A 12,416-nucleotide genomic window follows, 5' to 3' on the forward strand; every position below is an offset into this window, starting at 1 on the left:
AAACTGGACTATTTTTAAAGCTTTCACCATTAAAATGTGTGGAATGTGACTTAGTCTGTGTGGCAGATAAAATACTACAGATAAGTCACTTTATTTCATGCTTCCTGTGAACATATTTAAAATACTTACACCAGAGTGTTAGTGTACTTGTGCACGTGCTTCCAGCTATGTTTTATTGAGGGATGATTCCAGATGTAGCAGGTTAAATCGGCACAGCAGCACTTGTTGGAAGGCTTGTGTTTGAAATGTCTCATATAACTTTGGCAAAACAAGCTGATAGCGTGTATGGTAACCTTGTAAGTTCATAGGCACAGAATGTCTCAGTAGGAGCTGTTTTGAATTCCATACTTGGCCTGCAAAGTTATTTTGCAGGAGTTCAGTGGAAGTCATTTTTTTATAAAAATAAAGAAAAGTAATCTGGCTGTTTATAAAGAGAGAATGTTTGTGGGGCTATGTTCAGAAACATTGATGTTTCTGTTATGATTTGCATCTTAAGAAATGTGTTTCCTATTTGTCACCAATAGAAAACAAGTATTTTAGACAAATGTACTTTTGTGGGTTTTTTTTTTAGCCAGTTTTATAAGCAGAGTAAGGGAGAGCTTCAGTTATTACCAGAATAATTTTTTTTTTCCTCCTTTTATGTCAATTTGAGGAAAACATGCAAAGAAATAAAACCACCAAAAAGCTGTATTTCCTCCAGATAGAAATACTTATATTTAAAATGGTCACCATGAAAACAAAGTGCCTAATGCGAGTAGCAACTAAGTTGAAAAACCTAGAAGGTCCTGTAACACAGCCAGTCTCACTTAGAAATTTAACTTATTGTAATGGTATTGAAACTTGAGGCCATTATGTCAGAGAAGAGGCAGCACAAATACTGTAAATTTTACTCATGACGAGGAAAGGCCAAGATGCTGCAGAAACCAGTCTTTTTTTTTCTCTTGATCTTTTTAACTTCAAGCAAGCAATAAATCTATTGTATCCTGCATGCCAAACTGAAGTCTTAATAAAAGAATTTGTTCTTGGTAAACATGACAGAATTAGGGCTATATTGAAAATGGAATCAGGATTAGTGGTATTGAAATGTGAGGAATTTAATTATTTTCCATTCTCCCCAAGGAACATGTTCTCAGATATTAGAAACAGCATTAGGGGACTAAGGAAGGACTTAAGTGCTGCAAGTTTGAATTCAAATTAGAGTTGTATTCTCTCCCATGGGACAACTAAGCCAAGAAAGGTTTTTGATTTTTGAGTATCCTACCTCAAAACACTGCTGACAAGCAATTCACATGGTACCGTTGTCAAAAATGTAAGTTATTTTCATTTAATGACTCCTATATGTCAACTTTATTGCTTGCTCTGTTATGCTGAAAGGCTTCATGTGCAGGCGCGAGGCAGCTCCCTACATTCATTTAGTTGGTGATGATGACAGGAATTACCCTGACAGTGGAGACATTTTTTCACTATTCTCAAAGTCATCTGGAGTAACAGAGTTTGTTTTACCAACAGGAAATATCAGCCAAGACTTGAGGCATTTGCTTTCAGATGCTTACATCTGTACATGCATTGTAGCTTCAATTTCTGCTTCCTTTCTGTCCCTTTTGCACTGCTTTCCTTTAAGTTGTAGTAAGATCTTCACTTTCTCTTTGGGTAGCTACCAGGCATGAACAGCACTTCTCAGCTTTTCTTATCTGACATCCTGTTTGCCTGGGAATGGAGGCAGAAAGGAGATTGGGCTAACATTACAGTAGAAGGGATCATCAGAACGGGGGTCATCTTGTTCTCAGTATCTGCACTTTGTGTGAGGGAGCCACCAGAGATGTCTGTAATACCATGGGGAAGCTGCATGGAAGGCTAGATTCTTGTATGTGCTTAATACAGCATACGTGGAACCTAAAGTGACAGTTCTTTCAGATGTGAATCTAACCCATGGATGCTTCAGTTCTGACTTCAAAGAACTGTTTGTCCAGACCAGTTCCTGCTTTCTAATTTTCTTCCTTTCTGTGACCCAAATTTTTATTGGGCTCTAGCACTTCAGTAAAGTTTTAGATAAGCTTCATTATATTTTTGGATTGTACTTCCAGAGGAAGTTCAGCAATTACTTTAAAAAGCATAGTTTGAAGTTTCAATATCAATACTCACTTTGATGAGACTTTTGGATCTGTATTTCATCCCTAGAGTGGTCTACACAATGAAGGAAGAAAAAGGATAAATGATAATACTCTTTAAGAACTCTAGTACTTCCCCAAACACTGTTTTTATTTTCCCCGCTACGGGTAAGCAGTTTATGCATTGCCTCTTAAGTCCGTCTTAAGAGGCAGTTACAGAACAAGAAACTTTAATTATAGTTCAGAATTACTCTGTTCAACTTCTTGTCCTTATTGCATTGTTTCTAGTGAGCTATGTACAATGCTGCATTGAAATATTTGTGACTCCTCAGAAAAAAATGCGTACTTTTCCAAGAGCTGCATACACTTAGGACACCATCTTCCTCTCTGTCATCTGTCAACGCTGTGTTCATGTCCAAAAAAAGAGAAAAAAAGTGGTGTTTCCAGCCAGCCAGAAACCCAAGTAACCAGAGTCTCCTGTCTCATCCTGCCTTTTTGACCACAAAATGTGGCTTTTTTGGAGAACGTGACCTCTGACACAGTGAGGAGAAATGCTTTGCTGGTTAACAAATGTCTCTGCTGAGATGCCACTCCACAGCTTTTCAGTGTGGACAGGATGGGAGTGGTTTGGGTGTTTTTTGGAAGATTTTGTGCCCAGAAGAAACAGTCTCAGTCTTGGCTTTTTGGTGTTGGAAAAGGGAATTTTAAAGTGTCCAGGCTGTCCTTCCTTCCTGCTCTCTTTCCCAGTGGAAAGGCAGAGGAAGCCCAGGCCTGCTGCCTGTGTTTGTGTGCAACATCAACGTCCACTGTTTTGCATCATGCTAAAAATGTTTTCCTCCCCTTCCCTTTGCTTGCAGCGTTTCCTGCCAACCATCTCTTCTGTCTCCTCTTCACTGTTATCAGCCCTGGCACATACTGCTTTTCTTCTTTGGTTGATTCAGATATGCCTCTACTCTCTTAGCTTTTCTCTCCCCCCATTCCCCAGTTAGATGGAAAGTGCTGAGGCTATGAAAATCTCCTCTCTGTGAGCAGAAAAGATACTAAATTAAAGAGCTTGTGATCAGACTCACTTATCAATTATGCCAGAGGTAACTTTTAAAGATATTTGTGTTGTATGAACATAACAGCCTTGTGGTGAGCTAATGAAAACAGTGGAGAGGAAGTATTGTTTTACAGCTAGTAAGTCGGTCAAAGTCTTTGGTCTAGCACTGAGGCAGTAGCGATGTGAGTTTATAGTGATTAATAAAACATAATCTGGCTGCTGTTCACTTAGCTCAATTGTCCAAAGTGGAACATTTCACTGACACTTTGCCCCTCCCCAAGAGACAAGAAAAGTATGTTGGCTTTTCTGTTACAAAAAATATCTTAGGCAGGTAAGTATTTATCCTTGATTTGACCTCTTTCTTTTTCAATGCGTCCTGTATATCAAGCTGTTAAGCTGCATAGTGGCATCTTGTGCTGTGCTGTTGCTATCTTCAGTTACACTTGTGTATAAAGCTGAAATGCAGACACAAATCAGCCTCTCCCAGGCTCAGTAGAGACATGGCAGTCCCTACCCTTCCCCTAGGAACTTCTGGATCTATTGGGCTGTTTTGGAGCGACCCAAAAACCCACTGTAGCTCTTGAGTTCCCGAAGTCGTGGCTGGGGAAGGTAATACTGGGCCCCAGTTGCATCTGTACAGGGATTGAGGAGGTGGCCAGGGTTCTTTCCATCACCATGCGATTGTTGGAGGGGTTTGCTCATAAATCATTGAGAATTTGAACCTGGAAAGGTACTGAATGTCCTGAACTCCTTTCGAGTCAATGGGAGTTCATAGCACTCAGTCTCTTGAAAAATTGGACCTTCTGGAAGTCGGGTGTATAAAATACTTGTGCTTTTACCTCACAAAGCCACAAAGCTCTTCAGAAAAGGGCATGGAGCATACTATAAATGAAGTATTCAGAGGGGAAAACAAAAATTTCCTGACTTATTCTTGGCACTAAATATTTAATCATGACATTTGGTCTAAGAAAATGTACAAACTCTCAATGTTGCCAATTTGTTTTACCCACAAACCGACAACAGACAAAGTTGTGCACACAAAGGTTATTTATTTTGAGCACAGCCAAGGAATGTTAGTATTCCAAATGCTTCCTTATATCTCCCCATGGGATCTCTTTAATAAGTTGCATAGTATTTTTCAGTATTAGAGGATAGATAATATAAGATAATGTAAGATAGACATGGTAGGTCTGTACTTAAATACACTAGTTATGTTTTTTTCTTCTTTGAAGGAAGTGCAAGCAGAGAACGAATAGTTTGTGGACAGTGTTAAATTAAAAAGCAAAAACTTCAAAGGCCTTTCTAACAATTTATTCTAAAACTATCAGCCAAGAAATGATGTTCCAAGCAAAATAACTAATTATGTGGGAGGTTAGGCAAGCATTGATTTAGTTTTGGGGGTTTTGGAGTGGTAGATAATTCTTTAATAGCAACAGAACCCATGACTTAAATCTCTGGCCTTGAGTCCAGGTAGACCCTCTTCTGAGGACAAGTTTATACATAACCTGTAACAATATTCTTGGAAAATGTGAAAGCTATTTGCGTATTTTCTGTGGACCTTGGCTGACTCTAAAACGCTCCTCATTAGAGATTGAGAGCAAGGTTAAAGAAGGATAAGGGAGTGCCACAGTGAGAGTTCGTTAGTTCTTTCAAACTTATATTAATTTAAAATAGCATTGCTCTTAGAGAATTTAAGGGCATTTATCTGGAATATCAGGCAGTTTGACAGTGATCATGTTACTATGAAAAACCAGTGGGGCTTAGTGGGCCAAGCATCACTATTTTATATCATAGCACATGACAAAGTAAGACTCCAAGCATAGAGCTTTAGCATTTAACATGTGGAGATGTGGAGATAAAATTCCTTTCTGTGCACTAAAGCACCAAACTCTTTCTCATTTTGGCAAGAGTGTTAGAAAAAGGGGAGTGCTCTTGTTACTTGTTTGCTGTTTCTTCAGTTCTGGTGTAACTTGTGATAATATTTCTCCTTAGACTGTTTTGTGCATTTGCTTGTGGCAAGTGATTGTGCCAATTCTAAATTGCTCTAGCTAAGCTGTGCTCTTGGCCCTCACTTATGCAAGGGGTGGTGTTGACTTTTGGCTGCAGGTTTCTAAGAATTCTTAAGACCAAGATGTTACCAGACAAGTACTTGCTGAGACATAAATTCTTCTTGGGGAAAAGTATCTGGACATTTGTTTTTTCTTCATCTATTATCTAGCAGTTATCACTGAACAAAAATTAAAGAAATCTTGAGGCTTTTGGTGAAGCTGGTTGGTTTTGAAGCAGTAGACTTGTAGGGTTTCTGTACCAGTCATTGTGATGTATATCATGAGAGTGCAAATATGTTATGTTTGTAACACTTATCTTAGATGCTACTACTAACTTTTTGTACCTGGTTGTCCACTTGCCATGTGTTGTATTTTTATATTAATAGTGGATATGCAGTTTGTGGGTTTAATTTGGTTATGCTGTACCTGCTTTAACATGACCTGTGTTTCTCTTTTCTAGGAATAACATGCTTGAAAGTACTTGGTAGCGCTGATTACCTGTACTCCAGCACAAGAGCTCCAGCCCAATCCTTTTCAAACACTTCTCTCAGAACATGGGGGAAAATGATGATGAAAAATACAGTCAAGCTGGCCAGATATTTGAAAACTTTGTACAAGCATCAACATGCAAAGGTACCATTCAGGCCTTTAATATCCTCACTCGCCAACTTGAATTAGATCCTTTGGACAATAGAAACTTTTACACCAAACTGAAGTCAAGAGTGACCACGTGGAAGGCCAAAGCTTTGTGGAACAAGCTTGATAAAAGAGCAAGTCACAAAGAATATAAACGTGGAAAATCTTGTATGAACACTAAGGTAAGTAGAGTTCGGTTTGGGATTTTGTAGTTTAGAGTCTTTCACACTTTTTTCCTGCAGAAGCAAGGTTTCTGTCATCACATGCAATGCATCCATTCATGTAACTCTCCCTTGAAAATACTTTTTGAAATTATGGGTGATATCAACTGATTTTGACAAATTTTCAGGTATTTTTGTTCTGCAAGTTTTATGAAAACACACGGTATGTAGGAGTGATCCTTAAAGCACCCTGCTTTACGATCTGCCTCAATCACGCAAAAAGCTTTTCTACCCTCTTTGGACATCAGTGTCGATAAGGCATAAGATGTAAACTCATGAGGCAGTAGATTTCATTCATTCCAGGCTCACAAGAACTACTGGCTTTATTAAACAGTGTTCTGAAAGGTCCAAATCATAGCATATTCAGCAGGCTTCTCAGTTTCCTGCTTTGTGGAAACTGTAGAATATCAGGCCTGGCCTGATGCTTTTCAGCAGCAGTTCTCAAACTGTTCTCTGGGAAGTGCAGCTTGGAGGTCTGGGGATCTGTCTTTGTCACCTAGCATTGATTCTAGTTGCTAAACAACAGCACAAGAAAATCCTGCACTATTTATGGATCTAAATACTTTCCTGTAACTGCTTTTTTGCAAGCAGAATGTGGATAATTGCTATGTGGTAGTTACTGAAGGAAATGGTTGGCTTGGTTGGTCGTGAAAAGGGCAGGGTATTATCTTCTCTTCAGTAGGGCATGCAATACCATATTTTGATACAGAGAGCCACTGAACATTGGTATAAATCTTGTTGACAGAGCTGTACAACATACTCTAGCTCATACCACTTGTTTCATGTAGTTATCACAGAATATTTTTAATAGCTTTCTCTTGGAGCAATTTACTGCTAAGTGATGGCTAAAAGTTGCCCCAAGAAGGTTAAGTTTAAAAAAGCTACTTGACTGTATTGAGCAGAGAGGGAGGGTAACTAGACACAAAAATGAAGAGGACTTTTTAATTGAAACTATCACCGAAGTGTTATTTTGGACTCAGTAGATAGGCAATGTTGACAGTCTCTTCCTGTTTGCATCATTGCATTGAGGCGTCTCAGGAGCACCAGGGAGAAGGACACCATGTTACCTTCAGTATATATATAGAGGTCTCCGGTTTTATTTATTCATTTTGAATAAAGTCCCAGTGATTATGAATATCTTCTAAGGTAACAGATGCCTTTACTACAGTTTTATTTAGTAAGTGAAGCGTGCCATTACAGCTATTTGCACTGTTTTCCTGACAGTCTCTGTTTTTATCTTTTCCTTTCATCTCCTTTTTTTTTTGACTCTTGCTTCCTTCCTGCCTTTTGTTCTTTTGAAAAGGCCTTGAACATATGTCATTGAGCATCTTCATGATGAAAACATACAGGAAAGGGAAGGAATGAGAAGAGGTCTGATGGTTAACAAATTATAGGAGACATTCCACATGCACCTTGCCTTACATATACAGCCTCAGGCCCACATTTCATAGTTAATTTGAGGAAATATTTGCAACAAAAAAAGCAGTTTTAAGACACATGTGAAATATAAAAATGAAGTTCTCTCTCAAGTGTGACAGTAAAATGCCAAGGCCTGGTTCTGCAAAGTTCCTGAGCAAAATGATTGATTTTTATGTATGGGAGAAGGCTCATGGCAATCAGTTGGTACATAAAATAAAGCCTGTTTAGTGCTTTACAAGGCTGCCAAGCTGGAGGCTAATCAACACCTTCCACAGTGTTCGAAGTATGGTATTACTGCTCTTTGCAAGTAAAGGTTTATTTTTAGTGGTGTGGTGGAAGTATTTGCAGAAATTAATAGACGTATCTGATGCACATATGATCAAATTACAGTAGAGTTTAGAACGTCTGTATGTGAACAGTGTGTGTATAGATAATCTGTGAAATACTTGTAGATGTTCATTATGAGCCTGGACTATGCCCAGACCTGTACTTCACTGTGTCATCATGCATTTAACGAGAGAAACATGAATCTTCAGACTGCTGCAAAAAAGCAATAACCACAGTCTGCAGGCTCTGTGGGGATATCTACCAAACATTCCTCACCCGTGAATCACACACAGCCTGCTGTGAAAGCCTATCTATGCAACATGAATGAGAGGAGACATGCTGGGAGAAGGCTGTGGACTCTCTGATCACTGCAGTGGTGTGCTCTGACAGAACCACTTACAGATAAGGAATTCTCAGAAATGCTGGCAGTCCAACCAAAATACCAGTGTAGAGAGATTAGGCTACAGTATGCGTGCCATGATTTTCCTTGAGTGCAACTGGTGATTTTAAGTTCGTCTGTCTTGCATGTTATGCCAGCTACCATTTTTAGTAGTGAAGCAGGCAAACAGGAGTTAGCAGGCTAAATCCTGACAACAGCTCACTTCTGTGCAGCTGCCTGGGGGCTTGTTGAAGTAGATCATCCCAGAGTAAAAAAATCTTTCTTGTTAAAGCAGGATCACAAAATGAGCTAAGTGGATTTTTGCAATTGCAGTTCTGTAAACAGAGCCAAGGTTGCTAGTAGGCATCATTAAAAAAAAAAATGACTTGAAGGCTTTATATGAGCTCGTGGCCATGGGCTCTGCAGCTGAGTCTGCAGCTTCAGTTCTCAGATATGGCTCTGCAATCTGGCTTCTTGCAGTCTCTCCAGTCTTTGCAGGAGATAAAGGAAATTAAACACAATTGGCATCTAAATTACTCATGGTGGTTTTTTTTTTGGTGTGTTGTTTTTTAAAAACTGACAATCTACTGCCTTACCCAAAAACTGTTCATATTTTTTGCACTCTTATTTAAGAGGCGAATGTCGTACTTGTTGATTTTTGCATTTATAAACTCCTTAGCCACACTTAAGTTACTCATTACAATATACATAAGTTTTATACATACAGAACGTACCACTACCACTAAATAACAATAATCTTGTGTTTTAACTGCTCTTGAAGAACATTGCCAAATACAGCTTTCCAGGCTTCTACAATTACATGATTTTAAGCTGGATGAATAAAACCAGTTGAACAATTTTCAAGAAGTTCAAACCCACTGCTATTGCAGAGTTGCCGTATCATGGACATTATTTTCCCTTTTATTCTTTGTAGAAGAAAACAAAAAAGCACCCCAAAATAAAACTGAAGTGCTATAGAAAGACATGCACAAAATTGGGGTGGGAATAAACTTTTTCTGAAGCTGTAGGAGTCCACCTGTATGTACGCTAAGTCTATATGAAACAGGTACTTCCTTCCATCACCAACTTGTAAAATAAAAATGAATACTGTTCAGAATTGCTGTTTCTGAGAGCTGGCATTTGTTCACTGCTACTAGAGAGAAATGGAAGTCTGTCCTAAGTAGGCAAAGCTCTAGAAACCTGTGATTTTTGCAAGTGCGTCTAGAAAAAGAGCACAGATTTATTATCCTGGCAAAGCTTCTCTCTCATTTTCATCTTTTGCTAATCAGTGCAGAGTAATGTGCTCAGAATCTGTAATGATTATTTATTTCTTCAGGGAATGAAGCATAGCTAGACAACTAAAGAAGATTAAAGTTTTAGCGTATGTTGTTCACTGCGCTAGCAGTTTGAATGTCTCTAGTCTAACGTTTGGAACATGCAAAACAAAATGCAGTGATGAACAAGAATTCATCCAGCTAGTTGCAGTGTATTCAGTAGCCTTTTTAAGACATGGGAGCATTCTTCAAACATTTATTTGAACCTCTGTGTATAGAGTAGATTCTTTACTTGCACTTGATTTACTGGCCATTTACCTGTGGAAATTATACAAATATATGCATGCTTGTATAAATGAGGCTCCTGCTGATGTTTGAGATGTGTATGTATATGTATCAGAGGACCTGGCTTGTGCTGTCCACCTGAAATTCTGACTCTCCTCATGCTTGAGAAGAGGAGAGGCCACTGCACATGAAAACATCCCAGACTTAATCTGAAGAGAAGTGTTGATTCTCTAAAGCAGATGTGGTGTTTTCTTCCCCTTCAAACATGTGTGCTGATTTTTCAAACACATGCTTACATGAAGGAAATTCTGAAGTGCTACTATGTAGTTACCAGCTGCCATGGTAGACTGGTTTCAAGGCCTAACTGGACAAAATTAGCATAAAGCAAGTAAATAAAATCAAGCCAAGAAGTGCTGTGTATGTAAATACACACATACATCCTCATTAGTAGATGTGTAGAAACATATAAATTCCTGAAAAGCAAGTTAAATGATCTCGAGCTCTGTCTCTTGTTGGCCTGTCTAGTTTTCCTTGTTCCTGGATTTGGCCTTTCAAAGCTTGTTCTCAGCAGATCAGGTTCCCTTCCAAAACCTCTTCTTGCAGAACTTTTTTCAAGAGAATGTCTCTAAAATTCTTTATGACCTTATTTCCATGGCTTATGTAAAAAAACACAGTGGCTCTGTTTGGTGGTGTCCTATGCTGTCCAGTCTTACATGGACTCAGTGGCATGTGCATCTCTGCTGTAGGGAAGGCTTTGCAGACTTCTCTGGCATGGTGCTGCTTTAGCAGAGAGCATGTGGCTTGAGGGGAGCCAGGTAGTTGGGGGCCAGGGTGTGAGTCAGCTGAGGAGCAGCCATGGATCAGGAATGGCGCTGGAGGCTGGAGGTTCTGCGCCTGACTCAGTGTTGGCTCAGAGCCTTGTCTCTGATACTAGCCACAGTGGTGTACCCATGAATGATAAACCAGGATGGTCTTTATCGGTCAAACCCCTTCTGAATCCTTTGGGAGTTAATAAAGCTTACTTTACCTGGTGCTCTCCTTCCCTGGATTTGAGTAAGGGAGAGGTACCCCTGGGCCATGCTGGGTACTGCCATGTTACATAGCTGTAGGGTAGTCAGCAGGATGAGGAGTGGATACAAGGTCATGCTCCTTGTTATTAGGTAGAAGTTGGCTTCCTACCAGTCCTTGGTTGTTTACAAACATTCTATTCTGCAGTCTTGGCCCTCATGGTAAGTAAGGCAGGTTGGGCTCTGGATGTCTTCCTCTCTCCTGTCTCCACCTCTCTCTGTAGTGCTAAACAAATATTTGGCTCTTAATTAAGCAAATCATCCAGCATGTATAAACCTGTTGGTATTGTGGCTAAATTTCCTCCTGAATCACTGGCATTTGTTGATCCTTCAGAGTCAACTTGGATTTTCAGGCAGGTTTCTCCTTTGCTGTGTATATTGGTGCAGAAGACAGTGAGTCTGTGTGTTCAAGTGTTGTGACTGATTGTGTCCCATGAAACAAATACTGGTTCTTTTCTTAAGAAAGTAATTGAATTGTAAGGTGAAAGAAGGGAATGCCAGTTGTGGCCAACTCAAAAATATCCTTTTTACAACAAAAACTTTAACCTGTTTATTCTATAAAGAGCGAATATCCAGATGGCATGTCCCTTCTGCTGGATTTACTGATTTCTACAAAATAAAGATTGAAATGGGGAGATTTCCGAACCTGATAATTGGTCTTTATAATGAAAATGCCAAACATATCTTAGATCTATTAGATAGCATTGCTAACCTGCTTATTATAGTAAAAATGTGTTCCTGTGAAGGTCATAAAACTTGAAACTAGATGCTGAATGCCATATTTATAGGAAGTTTAGTGAATGAAAGGTTGTGACTTCTCACAAAAAGGCATTCAGCTGCTCTTTTGTTTGTTTCCTTTTAAAATCCAAACACGGAGTGCTTGGACAACAGAATCCAGAAGCTATTGAGGTGTTGGAGACGTTAAAGGCCATGTAGTCTACTTACTTTTTAAGTGTTACCTAGGTGTGTTTGGTATACTTGAAAGACAGTTTTTATTTTGGCATCTATGCTGCTTTGCTTTTGCCTTTTAGGACAGAGCACCTAAAGCCTTGCACTGCATTTTCATTGTAAATTCATTTTTTAGGAATTTTAATAAGTAACTTTTACGGAGTTATTTCAAAGTAGTAGAAAACATGGGATGAGAGGTAAGGAAAAGTTGCTTGAGATGCAGGGAGAACCAGCAAATCACCTATGAACATGCAGTGAAACCACAGTTGTAGAACACTGTGCATTCATTTCTCTAAGGATTTTTTGAGAGGGGATGGGGGCATTTCGGGTGATGACAGGACACAGAGCAGACAGGGTTCTTTGAAAACAAAACAAAGTGTTTGACTCTTTGAGCTGTGTTTTAAACAGATTGGGCCAAATTACGTCAGCAAAAGCAAACGTTTGGCATGTGATTTGGTAATGAAATCACTTTATTTTTATTATCCTACAGACATTTCCACAAACACACAATTTTTCAGCTTTATCGGTCATGAAAAGCAATGAACCCAGGCCAAAGCAACGTGATCAAACAGCCTAAATAAGAATTCTTCAGGCATTTGGGAATTTGAATTTTTTTTTGGCTGTCAAGATAACAGTAGCTTTACATCTGTGCTTTAACAGCA

General features: G+C 39.1%; 1 protein-coding gene across 1 annotated transcript in view; it reads left to right on the forward strand.

The window, feature by feature from the left end:
- The first annotated feature begins 960 nt into the window (after positions 1 to 960).
- The window catches only part of MICAL2 (microtubule associated monooxygenase, calponin and LIM domain containing 2), a 119,672-nt gene continuing 108,216 nt past the window's right edge, over positions 961 to 12,416 (forward strand). The window contains exons 1-2 of the mRNA XM_062620114.1: positions 961 to 3,481; positions 5,659 to 6,016. Coding sequence (XP_062476098.1) covers positions 5,753 to 6,016 — 264 coding nt within the window. The 5' untranslated portion in view covers positions 961 to 3,481; positions 5,659 to 5,752. The remainder of the gene's footprint in view (positions 3,482 to 5,658; positions 6,017 to 12,416) is intronic.

This window comes from Pezoporus occidentalis, unplaced genomic scaffold (genome assembly GCF_034315485.1).
Source record: "Pezoporus occidentalis ecotype Australia unplaced genomic scaffold, CSIRO_AGI_Poc_V1 ctg22, whole genome shotgun sequence".
Taxonomy (NCBI): domain Eukaryota; kingdom Metazoa; phylum Chordata; class Aves; order Psittaciformes; family Psittacidae; genus Pezoporus; species Pezoporus occidentalis.